The 24072-nt window shown below is 47.3% G+C and overlaps 1 protein-coding gene across 2 annotated transcripts in view; it reads left to right on the top strand.

The window, feature by feature from the left end:
- The window catches only part of meis1a (Meis homeobox 1 a), a 64543-nt gene that overhangs the window by 19448 nt on the left and 21023 nt on the right, over positions 1 to 24072 (top strand). For both annotated transcript variants that reach the window (XM_018750953.2, XM_018750952.2), the window contains exon 8: positions 9568 to 9713. In XM_018750953.2, the coding sequence (XP_018606469.1) occupies positions 9568 to 9713 (146 nt within the window). The remainder of the gene's footprint in view (positions 1 to 9567; positions 9714 to 24072) is intronic.

The raw sequence follows: 24072 nt of genomic DNA, 5'->3' as shown, positions 1-24072 counted from the left end.
ACTCAACCTAAAGGATAGTTCTCTTTTTTGATAAGTCTGTTGGTTCACTGCTGATAAGCCCTGTGTGTGCTGTATATTTTTTCAAAAAAGGGAAATTGCGCTGGTTCCCACACCGTGCGACTTAACACTGGGAACTGGACAGCGTCCTGGGAAGCGTAACATATCTGCAGCTTGTGACTTCTGGCATGTGGGAAAGTGGGGGAGAAAAAAAGTGAAAGAGCGCAAGCAAACAAACCGCCTCGCCATATATCAGTCCCACCTCTGTGTTTTCAATCATTGCCTTCTGCTTGGATTTTTATGGGCTTGATGGAGCACCTTGTCATGCGGTAGATAATGGTCATAAAACAGGAATGATAAGGTTGTCGCTTTTTGTTTGCTCCTTTGTTTGCTTTGGGCCTAACGAGTGGCTCGTTCTGATTCTGGGTGACTGCGGGCCTGGGAGAGCGGACCTGGCTCCGAGGTGATGCACGACAAGAGTCCTCTTTCTCTTTCTCATGTTCTCACTTGCTCGGTATCGAATGTGTTTTGAGTTGCACGAAAAAGACACGCCTTCCATGGTTGGCCTTTACCCACAGCGCTGTGGGAAGATCCCTGCACTATGAGGACATTCCAGAGCAGCTTCTTCAACCGGTTTCCCGAAGTCACGTATCGGCTGCACCTTAGCAAATGCTGCCGGACTGAGTTTTAGAGACCGCGGTCTGGTGGGCCCAAAAAAATTCTTGCTCTGTTGTCAGGGTATTTGAGTTCAGGAGGGTCAATGACGCCAACATTCAAATTTTCCTTCCCGGGCCAATTTCTCCTACATTTTTTCATTGGGCAGAACATCTACGCTCGATTGCGCACCAGAAAACCACAGCTCTGAAGACATGCTAATCTACCAGGAAAGCTCAGTTTCAGTGAACACAATTGTATATTTAAGTCATAAACATATAATTATGGTTTGCTAATGATGAAGCCATGCTCTATCTTTATATCTGTTTCTAGATATTTGTAGAAGCACTTCTGCTAAACTGGATATGTATTTTTCCTCTAAGTAGGGAAGCCAAATTACTTGTGGTGGCTAAATTCCCTCTCCTTGAGTCCGGATGTACTCATCTTGCGGTGAAGCACCTTCAGATATGTGATTAATGTCGATATATTAAAAAGCGCCTCGAAACCTGTCACGAGTGTGAAAATGCCTGTAACGTCAACTGTGCCATTAGCAGTTGTGTGCTCTATTTGCCCAACAACTGCAACGTAGCAGAAGAACTTCCACCTTAATTTTCTTAACGCTGATTGCCGAATTGCCTTCACTGCTCTCACAGGGGCCGCTGCCGCGGAACTGGAATGTTTTTATCGCATGTTGCTCCTGATGGCTGAGGTTTAAAGCTAACACAACATGCGTACGCTTCGACAGCCTTATGAATGAAAAACGGAAGAAACGCCCCGGTCGGGTTCCCTCAGCATGGCCGAAGCACGTACAGCGCGCCCCGCCACGGGCACGGGAATGTTTTAAGTCGACGGCCTGGCACCTCCCGCTCTGCCAGAGACGGGCGATGTCCTGTTTTGTCACGCAGCCCCTGCTCCCCCACCCTTGCCCACCTGCGCCAGCGTGCTTTTGGAAGCGCTTCGATTCACCGCGGAGCTTCCGCTTCCTTCCCTTCCCGCCCAGGCGCTGCACCGGGAGCCGCCGTGTTTTTGCGCGAATCTGACAGAAATCAGGGCGACCCGTCACTGACGTGTCACAACGGATTACATCTGCAGATAAAGACCTGAATGAACATTACTCAACATCCCCAAAGCGGCCGAGAGGCCCCGGGAGGGGAGCATCAGATACATGTTATCCAACTTTTCAGGAAAAACCTGATAGCACCCAGAGAGATATGATATCAGTGCACTGTAACTGATAGGCATGGCAGGCACTGGGGGGGTATGAGGCGCTGCAGCGGGGGTTCGTAGGGGATGGGGGGATGGGGATGGGAACGGACGGCGGTGGGAGCGGCCACAAACTCGGAGCATCCCAGGTATCCCGAGCACCTGCGCTCTCCGTCGCTCGCGTGTCGCTCGTCTGATTTCGCTTTATTTAGACTCCAGATGAAGAGATTAATGGAGTCGCCGCCGCCACATCAAAGAGCGAAATCGCACTCGACTTTCTTCCCCTCTGTTTTTACGTCTCGGTTGCGCCGTCAGTTTTGGAAGCGCCGTCTGGCACGGAAAACGTAAACACTGCCCTCGTCGCTCCTTCAATAATTGTTAATCTGCATCCGCCCATTGAGATGTGAGGGCGGCGCGATGCAGCCGGTCTGCAATATGTCAAAACTACATTGCGGAAGAACAGCGTGTTCCGACGGTTTTGTGAAAATTAGTGCAGCCGTAATGTTTCCCTCATGACCTCAAGTCTCCGCTACAGATGGACCTTAGCGCTAAAGCTGCTTTGTTTCACGGTGCGATCAATACGTGGAAATACCGTGGAAGGCGGCGCGAAAAGGCCTGGGGCCCTGCAGGCTTGAGGCCAGTGCCTTCTTTTTTATTAGGAGTATCGCTGTGGCAGGAGCTTAAAGCCCACAAACAGCATTGTGCTAATTTTAGCCTCCAAAGAGGATCAGGATAAATAGCCTGCTGCTTGTGCGCCATATGCTGCCCTGACCATATTATTCGGATCCAGCAGCATAGCCCTGCAGATTATTATTGTTTCAGCGCAGGCAAATTCCCAGGCTCGAGACGTGGAGACGCGAACCATTAATTGATGCGAAGCAGGAGCGCTTCAGCGTACGTTTGCTAAATCTGCAGGCCCTCCTGAAGATTTCTCTGTCCTTCTCCCGCACCCCGCCATCAAAGGGGGGCTTTTTATTGAATTTTCTTGGGAGCAGCCCTTAAGTATGGAGCATATCATTAATCTCATTCATCCCTTTCAGTTTTTCTATGTGTAGAAACTGAATAAAAAAAAAACGAAGGCTTCTTTCTCACACTTAATATAATTCAATTTATATATGCTAGAACCTCTTTTCCAAAGACTATTATGCGCAGAGCATAACAAAGGGCTGAAGGAAATTATTGTCGGGGTCCCAAAATAACGTTCCGTAAAGCCCATTTCATGGCAGGACAGCGGTAAAAGCACCATATTTCGGAGTGTTTAGCATCCCTCAACTTGACGTCTCTGACCTTTTTATTTGTCACTGACACCTCTTCACGGGAGAAGCGATTATTTGTGGGGAGGATGCTGGAAGAGCCGCTGTGGAGGACAGTTGCCTCTGCAGCTTGACGACTGTGGGTATTCCAGTAGTGCGAGGGGGTGCTGTTAACTTTACTAGCCAGAGCCCTGACCCTTCGCTGACCCTGGCCGAACGATGCCAACCCCCAGCGCCGCAACTTCCCTTCCAGGGTCTTCTGTCGTGGATACCAGTTGGGGCATTTAGGTGGAAGAGATAAAGAGCGCTTGAAGTTTTTCAACCGAGAGGGAAAAGGGTAACTTGTAAGAGGGCTGGAGGAATGGGAAGTAGGGACTATGGAGGGGGGTGGGCAGTGAGCTGTCTGTTACTGTTTCCCTGTGTGTAACCAAACACACACTCAAAGTTGTAACCAGATCACTTCCTTGAGCTCTTAGTAACAAGAAAACAGAGGAGAAAAGGAAAGAGGGAATCAGCCAGGATTTCACAGATGAGAACAGGCGATAAAAACGAGAGAGGAAGGGCTTCGGCTGGGGGGGGGGGGGGGGGGTCATGTCTCGCAAGGCTTTTTCACGGAAGAGCTACCGTGGACTTGTGGATGTGGCTCGGGCCGAGCGCCGGTCCGGCTGTATCACTCCAGCCCACATGGTCGTCTCTCTTCTCAGCTCAGGAAGCCGTCACTTCCGGCGCCTGGGTTTTATCTTGCCTTGCTGCTGGAACCGATAGGGGTTCGAACGCGCCCCGTCTCCACGTCTCCACTTCCTGTGGTTTGTAGCGCCCTGGCCCTGGCCCGTTCCTTCTTCTCCATCAGCGCTACGGCTGCCCATCAGGGACAATGGGCGCTTGGGCTTTGCCTTTAATCAAGGGGTGCTGGGGGGGGAGGGGGGGGGGCACAACCATAGGAAATCAAAGGGGGGGCTAACAAAATGACTCATTTCCATTCATTCTGCTCCGAGATCTAACACTGTTAAGATATGCAGTGTGCTTAACTGAGCCAGGCTGCTCTTCCGGCGCAGAGCCCACGAGCCCCGTGGATCAAGTCCGCGTTCCTGGCCCACTTGTCACTTCCTGGGCCATAAACAACAATGTGGCGTAATATTCCTGTGGTGTCAGCCTCAATTACAAAAGCCGGAGCGATGACGAGAGGCATTATCGGCAGCTTAGGCGCTGTTGTATAATCAACCCCACTTCAGCCCGACTGTACTGATACGCTGCTACGGGGGAAAATCCTTGCATATTACTTATCTTAACGCCTGTGTCATTTAGATAACTACCCTGTGGAAAATTATCTACCCCAAGCTAATAATAAGAGTTGGTTCAGTAAACCACAAGACCTTGGAACAGGACTAGTCCTGTGTCCCTGTTAGCCGTTGCCAAATTTAAACTGAACATACAGTATAAAGTTACCCAAAAGCTGGGGAGAGAATTATTTTTTCCCCTCTTTTAACTCTGTTTCATTTGGCGTGAGAGACGAGCTTAATCAAAAATATATTTCAAATATTTCCTCCACAGTTTTTTTTTTTTTAATCTCACTGCTATATGACACTTCAGTAGCTCTGAAACAGCTTCATTCTCTTTCTGGTTGTGTCAAGGAAAAACCCTTTTGTTTTACTAAACCTCAGATGTGAAGTAATCGGTGTATTTATATACGGTTTTGGGTGGGCCGGTGTCCTTGGTCAACTTGACAAGCAGTTGAGCCGATGCAAAAAAGGAAAAACTAAACTCGATTACACCGCATCTTTCGTGGCCTCCCTTCGTTTCCCAAAATCTTAGAGGAAGTGCGATTAATAGCCGCTGTATAAAATTGCCAAAAGCAGGAGGGGTACATTTGTTTCACCGTTACATTCTTCACTGGTCCTCAGGCCCGTGGGTACAATACACAATAACTGGTGTCTGCAGCTTCGTGTCACATGTTGCATCACAACTTTTCTTTTTGTGTGCATTTCTCAAAATTTCATGTGTCTCTCAACACAAAGCATAAGCGCTTGAGACTGTGTGATTAAAGTATTTTTGGATGAAGGCAGAACAATTCACGCTATGCAGGAGATTTGGCTTTTTGCATTGCAAAGCAACAGGAAGAATAGTATTTTGTCACATGCACCTCATATGTCAGTGGATGAATTCTGCGTGGGGGGAAAAGATCTTATAATGTTTAAAAAAAAAAATCTCTAAGACATGCACATTGCATTACACAGTGTCATTTAAAGCAGCTGTCTGAGAACTATCAGTTTAAATAACGGTGAAAAAATAAACATATAATTGCCTTTGCTACCTCTTAAAAGTACTTGAAAGGCATGGCATCGGTTACTACAAATTTTCTGAAATTCTGTCGGTTAGTTTTAAAGGGAACAATAGGTGATGTTACGGGTAAAACTTTTGCTTTGCACTCGAAGGTCCTGGGTTCAAATCCCTCATCCTCTGTAATACACTTGAGAATGGTACTTGCCCTGAGTTGTTACAGTCAACATTTCCCAGCTGTATAAAATTCCGAATCACTGTAAATCACTTTGGAGAGCAGTTTCCACTAAGTGAACGAACTGTAAATTTCCGTGCAGCTTTTTTTGTGGATCGGAATTGTTTTAACGAAATTTTCTTGAAAAACTCTTTGTGTAGCTCTCATTACGTGCTGACATACAGTTGTAAATGAAGGAAGCTTTAGAGCTGACAGCAGGTTGTTTCGGCTGGTTGTGAAAGGATTCGGCGGTGGCTGGTATGACAGGAGAGATGTCTAGACCCGCCATATTGTTGCACAGACAGTGCAGGTCATTAGCTTCTCAAAGGCAGAGTTAAGGAAGACAAAGGCGAAGCCACGGTACCTCTCCGAAACACAACCGGTACACAGCTGCATTGTTCCAGACGAATGGCCGTTGAACTACCGAGGGGAACTCTGGAAATACCTTTCCCTGCTGCTTTACTTTTTACGCGGGAGCTTGAAAAATGTGAGTGTTTGTTGGGAATTCTGCCGGAGGAATTCCTACATGCTCAGGATATTTGGGGGGGGGGGGTGCGCCTGTGACCCGTGCAAAGGGAACCCCCCACCAACTCGACCATTTTGACCCTCTGAATGGCTTCAGTACAATACGTGCAGCTTTCTCTTCTTTATTTCCTCCCCCCCTGCTCCTGCCTTCACTCCCATGCCGCTCTTATGAAAGGAACAAGATAGCAGGGCCCTAATAGGCGGAGCTTTTCTAGAAAGGGCCCAGGGTTCGTTGGGGGGGTGGGTCATGAGCCACGTCCCGTTTAGGAACTCAATGTTCGGTCCTGCTTGTGTGGTGGAGGGGTGATGGGGGCGGGGGGGCAGATGGCCTGGGGTCTCGCAAGAAATTGCCCGTGGACAAGAAGTGGCGTAAAAAATAGGCAGTCTCTTCTCCTTCGGCCCCCTGTCACCAGAGCATGGCCTATAAAACTTTGTGAAAACACTTGTGCAAATGATTCGAAAGTGCTGGCTGCTGCGCTTAAAGCTTTGACAGCCTCTGACTCGTAACCCCTGGGTTCGAAAATTGAAATCCATGGCTGGGAGCTCCATGTAGCCACTCTTAATGGAGATCTATTTGTGTGCATCAGAAATAAGGCAAATAAATAAATAAATAACTAAAGCAGCGTTGTGAATGACATACGATGAATGAAGGTGCTCCCCCGCCCCCCTCCCGCGTCTTCAGCTGTGTGACAAGCAATATGTCTTCTCCACTGGCGCGAGAAAGCCTCTGTGCTAATTTACCAACGAGCAGAAAAATAGCTGGCACCTTTTAATTCCATGTGCGGTAACAAAGGAACAGGTAGTGCCAATTAAAGTGCCATTTTGCGCTATCGGATCAGAACAGATTACCCCAAATTCCTGTGATAATGTCACGAAATGCCTTGAGAGAGGGAAGCGCGAGAGCGAGTGATGGAGACAGAACTGAGAATAAGGTGAAGAGAGGGCGAAGGGAAGGGGGGCGGAGGAGAGCGGGTGGGGGGGGAGGGGGGGGTTGAAGGAGAGGGAGAGTTCGGAAGACGCACCCAAACAGACAGGTGGACCGGGCCTGTCTCCCTCTCCTATGTCAACAAAGGGCTGTGGGGGGTAACCCGATTTCAGCAAAGGGCCTTCGTGTCACTCTTTTGGGCCGTGGTGGTGGGCGTAGTCAGATGTTTCTACATGTGCTCTGTCTGGGGGTATCTCCTAAAGCCTCTGGCCTCCCTGAATCGCTGGCCTGCCCGCTCCACACCGCACGTGTGCCGATGCCGTGACGTCGCGGGCACGGCACCAGGTGCCGCGAAGCTGCCGCAAACCGTTAGCGGGTGACCAGAGTTTGCCCCGTGGCATTTCCTCGTGACGTGGGCAAAGCGGACATAAATCAGGCAGTGCAGCCTGCTGTTGGACTAATGAGCCCGTAAGCTTGTTTATGGACTAGCGTCGTTTTTATGATTATTTCCACGTTTTCGGCTCGCTTTCCTAATTTGCCTTCGTTTTCGTGGCGCGGGAAGTCGTCTCTTGGCCAACAGATACGCAGGTCGCCGGGGACGTTTCGCCGAAGAGGCTCGCGGCCGTCGCCGCACACCCCAGCCTGACGCTTTCTGACTCAGCTGGGCGATGGTGGAAAGGATCAGGGTAGCGCAATGGTTAAGGACGCTGGGCTGCCGCCCGGCAGATGCTTTTTCTGGTCGCTGTAATGGACCCGCTGCAGTAACTTCCATAAAGTTCATAATTTGACTTCATACGTAAGAACTGTGAAGCTCTTCAGATGCAACGGTGAACCGTGGTTCGTCCCTGTCGCCGCGGAGCTGTTATGCGAGGTGCAGCGTGAGAGGAAACGCGCCGAGAAATAATGCTGACGTTTTGGGGCCGTTTCTACATTTAAGGTTCCAAACGTGTCGATCCTGACACTCGATTGTAAATGTAAGTAGAAAAAAGGAACAAACTGGCGATAACCTTTTATCACAAAAGACGGTTCAGCTTGTCCCAGACGTCCAGCAGCCTCTCTCTCTCTCCCTGGCCCTTCCTCTCTCTTTCTGTCACATTATCTAGCTTTTGCTTCTGTTTTCCCTATCCCGCCCGGGACTAGACTATCGTTTATTATTTTAGGCTTTGCTCGAACATGAACTGGACTTTGCACGGGATCGGGGGGCATTTGCTTCCAATGAAAACCTTGTCTTGGATTACAGGCCAGCGGCGTGCCTTTCCTCCCCCCAGACGGGAGCAGGATAAATATATTTGTCTAGAAACAGTAGGAAGGACTAACCGTGCATTAAGCCAGGGCTGTTTTTGGCTTAAGGTAATGATGTAATACTGGGGTGTTGGGGGCGGGGGGGGGGGCGGTTGGTCACTTTCACAGCGAAGGAGAGGAGAGGGCTGGCTCTTGCTTAAAAGCTTTTTCTATTGTATCTACATAAATCCTCACTTTGAAATCTTGGTTTTCTTGGGCCGCTCCTCCCGTGCCGCGGGAAAGGGGTCGGCGGAGCATTTTGTATGGTGTACAGAAGGTCTTTCCTCTCCTAATGGTGTATATAATTCAGGTGCCCTGAAGGCATGCTTTCAGGAATTCTTTGGCCTGAGGTAATGGGGACCAAATGCTGTTTTAAGACCTTTATTATTCTATCGGTTCACGAAGCTGGAAAAAAGTAATCTGCCCTGGATTACCGCAAGAAATTTCCATCAATTATCAATGAACTCGGCCTTCGGAGAGCACCGTGCCGTCGCTGGAGACAAAGGGTTAAAAATGCAGCTATTTCACTCGGACATGATGAAAAAAGGCTTAGAACTTTGGCGAACGCCTTAAATTGAATCGATCGATAATTGCATCGTGCTTTTGACGCTCGGTGGAAAACGGCTTGAAAAAGCAGGTTATGGCCGTTGTTTCCCTTACTTATAACTTGTGCGATGTATTATTTTATTTGGCGAACTGCTTCATCTCTCAATGGTTATAACAATAACGGAATATCATTTTCAATGTCAGACAGAGGGGAAAGTTATTCTGTTAGGGCTTTGTGGAATGCCTCTGGTAATTGGGGTTGTACATAAAGGCTGTATTTGTAGAATGCAAAGTAGGCCCAAAGTGCTGTCTCCCTCTTGAAAACACACAAAGCTCCCTCCCCAGTTGTGTTTAAATTCCCTTAATGAAATTTTATCGAGTGCCGACAGGTTGCTGTAAGCACCTGTGTGCAATTGTTATTAAAAATCTAGATATCAGAGCTGCTGTATGGCATAAATCGAATTTTCTCTCTTTTGTCGTTCTGTGATCCTCCCCCCCGCCCCAGCTCAGGTCAAATTTTCCAGGCTGCTTCGAACAAAGACTCTGAGATTTGAGCCTTTGGAGGTGTTACTTCTGAGTGGTGCGAATGCTCTAGTGGCGAGCCTTTGGAAACCGCTCTTCTAAAGCTGTCGGGTGTCCCGGAGCTCAGAGGTGCCTGATAAAAACCCTGTGTGTTTCTTGCTCCGTTACAGGCGATGGCTTGGACAACAGCGTGGCCTCCCCGAGCACGGGAGATGACGATGACCCCGACAAGGAAAAGAAACACAACAAAAAGCGGGGAATCTTTCCCAAGGTGGCAACAAATATCATGCGGGCCTGGCTGTTCCAACATTTGACGGTAAGTGCAGCAGTCTGTTAGCTTTTTGTCAGCCTTATTGCACCCCGGACTCTATCCCTTCTGCTGTTTGAACCAGAATTCTGTCTCCCCGGTCTATGCCTGCTGCCTCATGGGCCTCCGAGCGCTATGCTTTCAAGCATCAGCCGGGAAATCTTACCAAAATGTGGTTCCTCACTATCTAGTGGAACGGGAAGTCAAGTTTAAAGCCAAGCAAATCTGCCTTTGGGGTGTAGATGCCGAAGATGAACTTTTATCGGGAAAGGCCTAATTATTCCCCAGACTCGCGTTATTCGCTACAATTCTGCACTTCACCAGAAGGCTTGCGATTTCAATCTGAAAGCAACAATTATATTTAAGGGAGTACGGTGTATTGCGAGGCGATGCGAGTGGCAGGCGACCGTGTCCTTATCACTGCATCACTGCTGGACCGGTAACCGCATAAAAGGGCAGGAGGCAGGGGTACGGTTCTGCCAGGATAGTTTTGCTGTGCACGTGGAACCGCAGGCACACTTGTCGGTAAGACAGTTTTGTGCTATTAATTTTGTTGTGTGGAGCTACCTGCTGGATACTACAGCAGTACAGAGGTTAAGGACACATCCTTATACCTTGAGGGACAGGCCCTGCAGTAGGGCCTTCGGACATGGCTCTTATCCTGAATTGCTCCAGTAGGATACAAAGCTGTATAAAGGCAAAATTATAAGTTGCTTTGGGTACAAGCCGCAGTCAAGTTATAAAATATAAATGGAATTGGGTTGCTGGGTGCCAGCCCTTTCTGTGAAAAGCAATAGAAGCTCATCAGTGTGGTCTTTCTGGCCTTGCTTGTGGTCAGTGTGCATTCCTCAGGGAAGTGAGTGTTTTATGGATGTAGCCAATAGGTGCGACTTATGAAATGGCACATTGTGTCCCTCTTGCCATTTCTGGAAGATATGTAATAATTAAGGATAGTGGTAAATGATAGGATGTCAGTGGGAATGGTCTCCCAGTAATGAAGAAGGCCTCCGTCTTTAAACTAAACCTTGTTTGGGCCTCTGTAGTTGAGCACATCTTAAAGGCCGACGTGTTTCAGATGAGATAGAGTAGTGCGATCGTAATTTTTTCGCTTAATTGCCCAAATAGTTTCATGCTAATGTGGCCTCCAAGATATGTGGAGGAACTCGAATCAGATCTCTTCTGTCTCTTTGTCATGTCTCTTGTGAAGAGTCTGCAGGCAGAGGAGGCGGCAACCCAACGGAAGTGTGCAGCTGCACTCAGCCCAGACACACGTTTGCTGCAGACATCTCTAAATGTTTCATTTGGTCTCTTAGAGTGTGCACTTTTGATCTCTGATTTCTGGGGAACATCTGTCTGCGAAACAGACAAAGCACTTTCCTTCTTTCCCGTATGTGTCACTCCCCCATATCCCCCCACCTTTGGGAGCACAAAGATAGATCTTTCAGAGGTTGTCTGATCTTCTGGGGCTCACGAGGCAGTGCTGCCTTCATGAATAGAGGGGAAACGAGTTTCCAGGTAGACCCAAATGCGTAAAGAACTTCCTTCCCACAAGGCCTCTGCCACATGGAGCCTTTGTGGAGTGAAGAACAGACCAGCAATTGCCAGCCCGACCCCCAGCCACTTCCTTGGCGCACTCCAGCCGTCACAGGATTCTCCGGAAGGATGCATCTGAGATTGAGCCCATTTGCCAAAGACATATGTCGGGGGCTAGGAGGGCCACGGCTAATGTATGCGGGGATGTTTGCCGGTGCCCGACCCCTCCCTGTAGCCTGGACGTGCTAAGTGATTCATGCAGAAGAAGGCATTAATTATACAGGACAATGTTTACAGTTGTTGATTAGCAGAGAGGAGAGAAAGGAAAGTGTGACACTCGGTTCCCCATGGTGTGTTGGGACAGAGGGGCTAATGGCTGGTGAACATAGGAAAAGAGTGTCACATGGGCCCAATGGAGGGCGCCATGAGGTTTGATAGTCTATCCTGACCCCGTGGCCAGTACTAGTACCCATGCTAACAGCTTTTGGTGACGCGGACGCCAAGCAGTAGGTAAGAGCTGGACTCTTTTCTCATCATCTCCATACACATTTTAGAGATATTGCTGGAACCAGAGGCTGAGCCAGTAAGGGCATGTGACTCGTCTGATTGTGGAGCTGAGCAACTTTACCAAAGGCAAAGGAGTAAAAGGAAACCAAGATCGAAAAGCTCTTCTTCCAAGTCTGTGATGTGAGTGTGTGTGTGTGTGTGTGTGTGTTTAGAAAGCAAGGGCAGGAGACCCAAGAGTGTTGCTGCACAAGAGAGTGTTTCGTATTTCCAGCAAAGTGCCAGTTTAAACACTTTGCCATAAACTCGTGTTGATGTGCAAAAAAGTGCAGTGGCCCTCCATTGTCCTGCATTTTCTTCCACCCTCTTCCATACTGTTTGTTCTGTTTCTCTTAACAAAAATAGTGCGATTGTGCCAGGCATCCTGTGGAGAAATCGTAGGCCACTTTGTTTTCCCCTTCCTTTTGCCTGTAATTGGAAGCTTTTTTCCCACTTTGTTCTGCGTCCCACCCTTTTCTCACCAACGGTATTTTCTCGTCTAATTGAACAAGAAATGAGTGGTAAATGAAAGTCATTGCCCGAAACCCCACTGAGCCTGTGGTTTGCACTAGGCTCCCCAATGAAAAGGCAATTTGCAAAATTATGTGATAGAGTAATTAGATGAAACAGGGGCTTGAACACTGTTGCCACGCAAACGCTAGGAGTCTCAGTTTGGAACAACAGATTATGACCCTGGCAGGCTGGCGTCTGTTTGTACACTGAATATTTTGTGTCTGAGAGAGGACGAGACACAGTCGCAGCTCATAAAAGTAAACCGCAGTAAACTTTTTTTTTTAAACTGAGCGTTCTTTTAAAAAAATGAAACTGGAAGGCATAATGGCTGTTAATGCAACTGAGGGTAATTTAGCACCCTTTGCACACAGATGTAACAAGGCTGGGACAGCTATTTACCCTGGAAGCAAGTTTAACAAACCCCCACACTGCCAAGGTTTTGAACAGAAACAGGTGTGATCACCGCTATAATTCATTTCCGCGCAGGTGGGGGCTCAGTCAGGGCTGGGTGCCCTACCAGAATGGCAGCAGAGGACTCCAGAATCAGCAGTCCTCAAGGGGACCTTCTATGGGTGGGTCCTTGGTTGATCCCCTCTCATCCTGGCTCCAAAGCCAGTGGAGCTGGTGCTACGAGCATGAAGGAGCACTGTGGGTGTTCTGCTCATGAACTCGCTGTGGGGGAACACTCGGAATGCGCAATGTGGCTTTTTTGGAAGGACCAGGCGTTCCATCTCTGAGTTACTGTATTTCCCGCTTTGGGTCGCAGTATTTCCAGCTCTGGGTTGCAATATTCAGAAAGCCCTAGACTATATACTCAACACAGTCTTGTAGGCTCAGATTAATTTGACTCCTGTTGGAATAAAAAAAATTTTTTTATATTCATTTTTTGTTTTCACAAAGTATTCCTTTGCTCCCTTTACCCTGTCTTCTATACTGGGTGTTAATTTTTGACCTCTTCATGTAAAATTGCCTTGAAAAAAATGACATATTTGTTGGAACTGAGATGAAACATTAATTATTTTGCTCATGCATTTCTTACTGAAAGCTCACACTTGTTGATATCGGAGGCAGGGGATTAGACAATGTAAAGAAAAAAGATTATGACGTAAAACCTTGCAACTGTACGTGACTTATATCAATGGCTGATGACACTGTCATGAGAGCTGTTATAGCTCTGCTGTCACAGAGTGGCCCTTAGTGTTGGTAAGGCCTTGTCAGCTAGATCATGTGCAGTCCTATTACTGCAGTGACAGGGCACTATGATGAATATTGCCAATAAGGCTCAGACAGCAGACTTGGTGGCAGGCAGTGCTGTTGAGTCTTGAGATTTCGCTGCTACAAAACAATGACTGTTGCTATCAGAACTAGAACAAAATCTAGAAGCGCATCCAACAATAAGTAGAAAGAAATGTAGGGCTTTTTTAGCTCTGCAGCTATATCCTATCGCTTAGCTACAGATGCCACCAGTCTTAGTTGTCTTCCTCAAGGAAGGGTGAATATAGAAAATGCTACTAGGTTCAGCATCCGGGAGAGTGAAGGCATTTAGTTAAAACAAATCCCTCACAAGTCACGGATCCCTGATGTCTTATATCGCTGCAAGACTTTACTGCATCCCTTCCCTCCCTGTTAGGAAGGGTTTGCCCTGGCTTTCATAAACTCTCCAAGGATGCCGCTCTCAAAATAAGCAATGGCATGGTAACAGTTAGCAGCACCTAGCAGAAAGACCTTGCTCCAAAAAAAACCTGGCCAGGCCATTAGGGGTCAAAGGGCGACTGGGCCATAGAAGCCATTAGTCAACGGTTGTTTATTGCTGGAGTCCATGGATGTCAGCACGCTGGTCACCCATGGCAACCCGGCAGTTCCAATCGGCCCCAAGCCCGGCAGGGAACCTACTTTTCATGCCTCCCGACTCGCATTCATAACTTGGGTTCGCTCGGATCTCATGAGACTTTGAACGTGAAAAAATACAAATGAAAAACCCCCCTCAATCCTTCCAGCAAAAAAAGTGCCCCAACTTGGCGCCAGTGCTCTATGTGTGTATTGTCTTTACATCCATTCATGTATGACAAGGGTAGAAGTCTATTCATATTAATATTTGTAAATTCAATTTAGCAGCCTACGGTCTCTGATTATTTCTTAATTTCGTCTAAGCGGCAGTTAGAATCAGAGGCGCCGCAAAATGAAAAGATATGGAGCGTTGCGGATGACTTGTACCAAGAGGTTACTCTGCCCTAGCTTAACTCTGTGACTGAAAATATGTCTTTTTTCAGCTATGAGTGCCTCTTTGTTCACGCGCCTTTCCCCTTCTCTGTCACAGCGGGCTTGTTCTACTTTTAGCCCGTTCAACGGCCCCGTTTTTTTGTGACTTAAATTTTTTTTGTCTGTTTTTGTTCGAGCGACCGAAGAACATTTGGAAGTAATGAGTGGATAGCTTATTATAAAAAGTCAGAAAGGAGGCAGCTGAGTCAATTTATCTGTGCCGCTGTCCCGCCGAGCAGGGATGCGTCCCCCCTGGTCCCGCACCTTGTAGTGAAAACATCATCCATTACCCGTGTGACAGGCCCCTGGGATCTGCAGCAAGCGGCTCTTTGGGGATCGTCTTTGTGGGCCGAGAAGAAAAAAATCTGCATGCAACTGCATTCATCACATGCACCCTCCCCCCATCCCACCATGCACTGACAAGCTGAACGGCAAGCGTTTCCCTATCAAGGAATGGATAGGGCAAGGGACAAAAAGGGAAAAAGATTGGCAGATGCCAGATTACGTTGGAAAGAAGAGAGAATGGTCTACTGCCGCTGCCAAGAAACATCCAGTTGTGAAAGGCCATCTGGGGAATGATGGATGGTCCTGGATGTTTCAGACTTCCACCTTTGCTGTCGCTCCCTTGATAGTGAGTCGAGATTCCCGGCCCTCCACCTTCACCCGTACCCCTCCGTTAGCTGGTTTTACTTGTGTCTCTCTCTCCTGCTTGCCCTCGCTCTCCTTAACTCTGCGTTGCTCTCTTACACTCCTCTTTAATGTCCCCAAAGGGCATTTAAACTTTAATTCACGTAACCTTTGAGCTCAAGCACAACGGCGGAGCAGCAGATGGAGAAGCACATGGAGCAGTTCTGGGTTCTACGGGGGTGCATCTCGGTACACAGGGTGGAGGGTGTGACTATCCTGCTTAGTGAGAACGTGAGAACTTTACTAACTGACCAGGTCAGTCAAGTTCACTGGAAAGATTGGTAAATTCAGCTGAGAGTCTGCAGGCTTTTTTCCCCTTGCTAGTCAATGGTGGGTGAAGAGTCCAGTCCTGTCCTATTTATTGGGTCATGTTGTTAATAGGCGAGATTGCCTCACTTACAGCCCTGCTGTGGCTTTTTCATTAGTGCCGGCGTGTGAAGAGCTGCCAGGAATTAACGCTAACTTCTACATGATACTTGAGTTAAAATTTTATTATGCTGACAGCGCCGGATGGACACTTCCAGGTCTTGTGGGTGTGAAAGGGCAGATGGGCTTGCTTCATTGTTCATTTGTGGCCAGTATGTGAAAACCAAGGAGCACCAACCCTCACACCCTTGAACCCGTAATGCAATAATGCTGCACCGTGGGTCCTTTTTTCTCGTTACGTGTAAAACGAGCCCCTTTTTTCTGTGCGGTCATTAGACTTACGGCCACCCAGGTGCCGTTTGCCACCCAGGCGCTGATGGGTTCCCCCTGAACGTGATGAAGCATATGCCCTCAGTGACCCTCCCCCCCACACACATACACACAAAACACACACACTCCCCCATCCCCTACCCTGACTGCCTACCAGTGGGAGCCTCAACCCTTGTGCCATGCTTGATGTTGGCCAAAAGATAAAATAACACCCTGCAGAAGAAAATAAACAGCACCAGAGATGTGAACAAAGCCATGGTCAGCGTCGTTCTCAGTGGTAGGACAGGAACAGCTGACAGAGCATGGTGGAGGACATGATGGGGGACAAGCGACAGGCTTGACTATAGGCCACTTGGACCCTGAGATTCTGCATGCGTGTGGGGATTAGTAGCTTGGCAAGATCCAGATATTAATCACCACAGGACATCTTGGGGCCACGTGGTTGAGAAGAAGCATTCAGTTTGGAGATTTGAGCTTGCGTTAAATAGCTGGTGGTGACAGAACGATGTTGCCTGCCTACTTGCTCACCAGCATAGACATCCAGGTATTCCACAGATGCGTCATACACTTCTCTAGTTTCTTACCTTCTCTATAGCTTTAGACTAGTTGAAGAATATCCTGGGCTGACATCATATATTATTACAGCAAAGTGGCAGCTCAGTCGTGAAATTTCAGAGTTGCAGAGGTTTTATTTTTTCACTAGTGTACGTTAAACTCTGAAAGAAATTCCAAAATATCTTTGATATTTGTTAAGTTTCTTGTGTGGTTTCCAGATAGTAGCTGGTGCCTGTGCCCAGAAAAAGGCTGTATTTGAAGCCCAGGATGACTGCGCTGGGGCTCCATTTTTCAGGCCATGTTCGCTTGAAGTTGTTTTGTCTGCTGTTTAACCTGCTGGCCTTTGCTGTGGGTGCTAATGATGGTCTTTTGGGGTCTTTACTGGGACTGTCTTCATGTGCGGATTGTTCCTCTCTTGGGCTGTCTGCCCTAGATATGACAGCGTTGCTTTGCGTGGGCTGATTACATGAAAACTGATTGATATGCAGAAGTGGTGTTTTTGGCACTAATTTATCAATTCTGCTTCTAATCAAGAGTGGGCCTCACTTTAATTTTGGAAGTCGTGCAATGGCTTTTACCATTCAAAAAGTTTTGGGTTTAATTAAATATTTCAACTGAGTAGTTTTGTCTATTTGCAGTAATGTTAGAAGCCTCAGTGAGTCTCTGTGAGTCTGAAAATGTAGACTCCATCAGTACAGTAACTGCAGAACACAGGGCTTGGTTGGTTTTTAGATGATGGCCAATTCTAAGACTCATTGCTCTAAAACTCAATAATGTTGGTAAGCCTTACAAGATGTACATTGTAGAGAAGACCATGACATAGACATGCACTCTATTGAACGACACTAAACAAACTCCGATCTATCATGGACAGTGACTCCGAGCCCCTGCATGCCACCCCGGCTACAGTGAGGATCATCTACAGCAACAAACTGGTCCACTTGTGCTCTTCCAAGCTGCGGTACCTGAGGTCAATCCTGCCAATGACCATTAGCCTCGATTGTGGGTCTTCTTGCTGTTGGGGTGGTACTGACCTTTTATTTGCTGAGTGGCGCTGAGCTGTCTGTACTCTTTTTTTATTTGCGTGCTGTGGAGTTCAGTTTAAGTTTGTAAACTTGTGAAGAATTGTTCATGTTATCAGGCTTTGAATAGCTGAAAAGTAGTTTTAATATTCTTTTCTAATTTTGCACACGGCTCTCAGGAAGTCTGGTTGTTTTTGATGCTTTTCTCAGAAGTAGGGAAGGAGAAACACCGGTGTTTTATTGACAAGAGCTTGACTGAGTGTGGCTATGTGATGCATTCTGGGAAGTCAGGTACTGCAGGAAAAGCTTCGTTTATGCAGGGTGTTCGAGTCTGGGGTGCTGATGCCAAAAACGGTCCTGTGTAGTTTGGGTCCAACGTTTGTATATGGGAGTCTCAAGCATTGCTGATTCCGCTTCCGAGAACATCGCTTGTCCAGTCAGAAAGGAGATGAGCTGCCGTTTGTCTCTGTAGAAATGTGGGTTCAGCGGTGGGAATTAAACTGATGAGACAAAAGTGCAACTCAGTCGTTTGCTCCAACGGATCTATAAGTTCTTCCCGAATGGGTGGAGCAATAATACCTGACAGTAGTGTGTGTTTGTGTGTGGGAAAGAGATGAAATAGCGCTGCAGAAACAGAGACAGAGTATGAAAGAGAGAACCCTTTCTCTTTTAAATGCCTTTGTGTCGTTTCGCTTTCATCCATGGGCATAAGGGAACAATTGTAAAATACCTCTATCAACGTCCAACTCCTCTCCATCCCCGATCAGGTTTATGTTCCCTTGGGGCCCTACAAATGAGCATTAATTAAAATTTTGAGGGCACAGGGGTAATTTTGATAATGACATAATAATATTGGGTCAGTTATTAGAATTTTCTGCAGACCTGAAATTGCTTCCTTTGAGTGTCATATTTCAATAGAAGCTCACTGAAGTCTTGGCTTTCAATGGCAAATTCCACAGCTGATGTAATACCGTAACCATAGTCCCTGAACATTTAATGCCCCCCACCACCCATTCCATCCCTGCCCTCCCCCTTCATGGGCATGCTATGAAAACATCCATGCAGCGACAGGTTTTGTCGAGCCACAGCATTCCAGGGTGTGAAGTTAAGCTTGGCTTAATAGAGCTGTGTAACATTGCTTTTGCTTTCCCTGCCTCTCTCGCTCTGTTTCTCTCATCCTCTGCTAACCTCTCACAAAAAATAATGGGCTAAATATGAGAAGATGGGCTCTTGTAGCGTGCCGGTATTTTGTTTAAACGGTTTTGATGGAGTTGAGGGGTGGGTCGGTCCCCATGCAGGGCGCTGTGCCTACCTGTCCGGGGTTTCCGCCATCAGTCCCCTTACAGGTAGCGAAGTGCCCCGTAGGCTGCTGACGGGCCTCATCTCCAGCTGCGGCAAGCATGGCGCGCAGAATTGCCTTTGAATGCGCTCCCCTCAAATAGGCGGTAATTACAAGCTTAAAGAGGTTTAGTGGTCCAGTAAACTACATAATCACCACCGAATTAGTCCGGGCTCATCAGTCGCAGTTGAGCGGACCCCAGCCGCTGTTTGCATGCAGCGCAGGGCCCTTATTATCCCGCCAGCCGACAGGCAGGTGTTCGGGAAGATGGGGGGTGGGGGGCAATGCCAAGGCCCCTCTCCCACAGAGGTGGCTGTTCCTTCACAAGGCGCTCTCTAACGAGACGTGGCGTTGCTCGGGCAAAGACGGACCTCGACCGTGAGGGAAGGCCTGCGCTTTCCTCCAGGGAGAAGAAACCGTTGTCACCCTTCTGACCCTTCGCCAGCTTAGTTAGGATTGTGTTGGGGTTGATACAAACGAGGCCACAAAAACACAGGGCTGGATACCGGTAGTTTAATGCTGCAGGATCATTTGTGCGGATTTGCAGATTTAGTACCAGAAGGGGCCCATCTCTTGTACCCTTGAGCAAAGCACTCAATGTCAAATGCTTTAGTAGGTATTCAGCTGTATAAATGGTTAAGGTTTGAAGTGAAGCGGCGTAAGCCATTCTACTTAAGAACTTTTGCTAAGCAACCAAATAACAAAGCAATGCCCGTCTTTAACACTTCACTCTTTTAAACTAGACATGACTTCCTATGAGCCAGGAAGCAGGAAAGCTCCCTTGTTTTGATCTGCTTGGATCCTTCAGAGTAGACGCAGTCCGTGTGTTATCTGTCTGGAAGTGACTGGCCCTGTGTCTGGTAAACAGCTGTATTATTTCACTTTGTTGATTTTCATTTTAGGGTGGGAGTCAAGCGGATATTTGGTTATGGTACTAATGGTTCTTTTTATATCATTTCAACTTTTTCATCCAAATCTTGGTCTCCATATGAGGATCACTGCTAATATTTGTATAAAAAAGGCACACGATTGGTCAGGACATTAGGAATTTTTTGTTGCTGTAACAGAGGTCTCTGTATTTACTTAGACATGAGGACCACTATTACCCTGATGGTAACAGACTTTTGGTTACAGCTGTCAATGTTTTATGTGTTCTTTCACAAATTACATGATGTAACCCTTACATTCCCTTCGAACAGTAACCTGTTTCAGGGCGAGAGATCTGAGATTGAGGCAAAAACTGCTTGCCCATCCTTCTCTGTAAGGGCAACGCTAATTCAAGCTGCAAAATCGGGAGTGACAGTAAACTTCTGTTCTAATCCTGTTTATTTAAGAGCCATACCAAATAAAAAAAGGGATTGACTCCACTCGACGGGGGTGGGCAGGGGATTAATGACGCTTCGATCCTGGGCCAAAAAACACTCCCAAATCAGGCTGGAGGCTTTGGGTGGGGAGCAGTAGAAGTTTCCAGGTGGAATCTGTGCAGGAGCAGAACCGAGGGACACGCCAGCATGGAAGGGTCCCGTGGGTAATGGGACGACCGGCATGTCAGCCTTCCCCGATAAAATCGGCACTGGAGTACAAAATTGGTTCTCAACGGCACTGCATTCAAGATGTCGTTCTCTTTTATTTCCATTAACCTTAGTTACGCTACATGACGGCTGAATATTTCTAATATACACTTTTAATCAAGTATATTGTGTACATTTTGACCCAGGACACCAATTTTCAAATGCCTTAACCTGAATGCCTGCTACCCATCATGCTACTCTGAGCACATTACATGCAAAAAATGATGGTTGCTGCAGACCAGAGGTTCAAGCTTGAGAGGATCTAGTTACAGAGTGCCTAGCTTGAGAGGTTCTACCTACAGTGGGTCTAGCTGTTGAGGGTCTAGCTGCAGAGGTTCTACCTATGGAGAGTCTAGCTATAGAGCTTCAAACTACAGTGGTTATAATTTTAAAAGATCTAGTTACGGAGGGTCCAGATATGGAGGTTCTACTTACAAATGGTGTCTCTACTAAGGGTCTGGTCTACCCACAGAGTTGCTAATTGCAGAGATTCTACCTGCAGAAGGAGTAGTTGCAGAGTTTCTGCTCACAGTTATTCTACCCTCAGACAGTCTAGCTGCAGAAGGTCTAGTTGCAGAAACTCTACCTATAGAGGGTTTAGCTTCAGAGGATTTAATATAGAAGTCTTTGTGGAGAACTCATGTGGAAACTGTGACAGTTAACATCCCTCCTTCACAACCTGCTACATTGGTCTCCAGGATTTTCTGCTGCCTCCTCCGTTGCAGGGAAATACTTTATCTCCTGTCACAAATATATTCCCAGAAAATAATACTGGTAATGTGTACGATGCTAGGAATCCAATGCCAGTTTTAGTGTCTTTGGCTTGGTTTAATTACTCACTAAAATAAAATCAGGTACTGTACAGTCTACCTCCAAATGCCCTGTTCTTTGTACTTTCTCTTCTTTAGTTTCAGTGCATTTCTAATGCTGAAAAAGCGAAATAATTTAGTGTGCTGCGTTTAGCAAACCTTAATTTTGTTAAGTTAATTCAGTGTGGAGGGACACTTTAATGAGAATCATTCTTAGTATGAAAAAAATGGTTCCTTTATATAGAAAACTATAATAATTTGAAGCCTGGTGGTGGTAATGTGTAGGGTGGGGGCAGTATTATGGGACGATGATTAAGTTGTTAAACTGTCGAAAAAGTGCGTACTCTTTATAGAGAATGTGTAAAACTACCTCGGTGTGAGCTCGTGGAATTGAAAACATGGAATGTCGTGGCCTTGGTTGTGGAAGACTTGAATTCATGGTGGACAGAGGAAACATTTTTTTGATGTAAGTGGCTGAAGCTCCTCAGCTGTAGGAACCCCTTGCTCTTCCGCTAATCCCCGGAGACCACCTCCTTTTCTTCTGAGAATTGCCCTTTGAGCTCCTGGCACCTCCAGTACGTGTCAGCTGCCGGCGACGGTCTCCTGTGCGCGCTCCGCTGGGCACGTGGTGAGATGTGCGGGGCGAGCTAGGTGGGGGGTGGGGTGGGATCACCGGGAGAGCCTTAGCGACCAGGTTTCCAGGCTGTGCATGCTCTCTGAGCTGCCACATGTGCTCTTCTGGAGAAAAGACAGGGCCTGCTTGCATCCCGATTGCTCAGGAACTGGTCGTGCTGTGAGAATGTGGATCAGTTGTCTCAGTTGCATGACCTGGCTTCTCGCTCAGCGCGTAGGGTTGTGGAAAAGGCCCTTAAGGCTGTGCCCTTATCGCCGATATGGACTCTGCGGCTGCCCACTGTGCTGTGAGCTGTTGCAAGAGAGAAGGCCGTTGATGCTGTAGTTTTCAGAACACACACACTGAATGAAAGTGGACAAGCATATCCCTTTCCTTGCACCTGCCAACAAAGGCTGGGGTGGAAATTTTCTCTTGCAAAGCATCACGGGAGCATGAGAAAACACTCCTTCTTTGCTGTGACTACTCAAAAGCCTTAAAATACAATGTGTTCCTCCTCACACAGCTGTTCTATTTCTTGTTTTAATTGCTCCACCGTTGAAATTACAATGAATTTGACAGCTGGTGGGTGTTCTCTATTGTTTATAAGAACGTCTGAAAACCGTGCGGATCATACATGAATTTACATTTAGCAGCTTTGTTATTTGTCCTACTGAGATGTGTCATCTTAGTTCAGTGTCAGGGACTGGATCCCGGTATGGATGGAACTCACACCTGTTACATAATACATGGGTAATAAATATTTACCTTAGTGCACCAGTATAGAAAAAGCTGAAAACAGAGTGTTCTGAGTGGACAGTTTTGTGCATTTCCCCATCTAGTTGCATACATGTGAGGCAAGAAATGTACTAGAGAAATGCTCAGTAAGGATACTCATTGTGGAAACCACTGCTTCTACGCAACAGAGGGTATCTCAGTACTGTTAAATGAGATCCATTATTGGATTGTGTACCTACCGGAATCGTGGAGTGTGACAGCGTGACGCTCGACAGAACAGGCAAAGCCCTTCGGCCCACCCCCCCACCTCAGCCCAGCCCCCTGAGACCTGTTACACAGCCGGAGGGCAAGTGGAGCCCCACGTTCCCAGGTGTAGTCACCTTGGTGTTGTTATGGAAACAAAGGTGAGGCATGGCATGTCCAACCGTACGTGAAGCTGCTCCATGTGTCTGTGAGGGCCAGATAAAGCCCCTGTACCCCCTCCCTCCACCCAGTATTGCTGGGTGTGAAATCCTTCAATGTTGCTAAGTTAAACCTAGGAGCTTTGTAATGGGTAAGGAGGTTGGCTCCTGTTTTACAGTTAAAAGCTGTTATAATACAGTGGTCCATGATTATGTACAGGAAATTTATAAATTACACTAAGTTAGTTTTAAGTGCTTAGCTGGCACCTTTTCCCTCAAGTGAGTTTTTTTCCACCCTTGAAATGTTTGCCACTTTAAAGAAGTACATGCTTTACTGGAGCAATTCAGGTGAAGTTTTCTACTTAGTGGTGATGCGGTAGGGTCTGTCTTGAATTTGCACCAGCAAGCATCAATTTCCATGCCCTTGTTCTTAACGCACCGCGTTGGCTGCTTGTCCTTTGGTTCCTCTGATTCTTCTGAGAATTTCTTTCTTTGTTGGCTAAAGCAGAAGCATCAACGCCCGCAATTTTGCTGTAGTGAGGCATTTTAGTTTGGCTGGAGACAGGACATCGTTTACAAGGTCACTCTCTTGTCGTGTCTGCTCTTTCCAGCTGTACTCCCCTCTCAGGCTTGATACGACGGCAGCACGGGCTTAAGTTTTTTTTTTCAGCTTGTGTTCTCTCACACGACCACTAAATAGTCCGGCTCCTTTGAATTTTCCCCCAGACTGATACCAAGCCTTGTTTACGACGCTGAAATCCAAGAAAGATAATCCTCCGAAGCGGCCCTACGAGAAGCCCAAGAGTGTTGGAGAGACCCAAGTGTGTCCTGAAACAGGCGGTGGAGATTGCCAGTCAGATAGCCATCGTTGTGTTTGTTAAATATTTAAGCACCGACCAGCTTGCTCGTGCAGCACGCCAGCCAGGAAACAAATCGAAGAGCAAATATGGCAGGAGCTGCTGGACTCCACACAGTTTCTTGGAAAGGCACCCAGAGAGGCCAGGAAAAGTCTCCTCAGACTTACTTCAAAGAAGTCTTTTCAGGCCTTCAGCAGGTCATTGCATTGGCCTGGCTGCCTCAGTGCTGGAAGAA

This window comes from Scleropages formosus, chromosome 16 (assembly GCF_900964775.1).
Source record: "Scleropages formosus chromosome 16, fSclFor1.1, whole genome shotgun sequence".
NCBI lineage: Eukaryota > Metazoa > Chordata > Actinopteri > Osteoglossiformes > Osteoglossidae > Scleropages > Scleropages formosus.
Note: the sequence above shows the minus strand (reverse complement) of the source record. Positions and strands in the feature narration are given on the sequence as shown.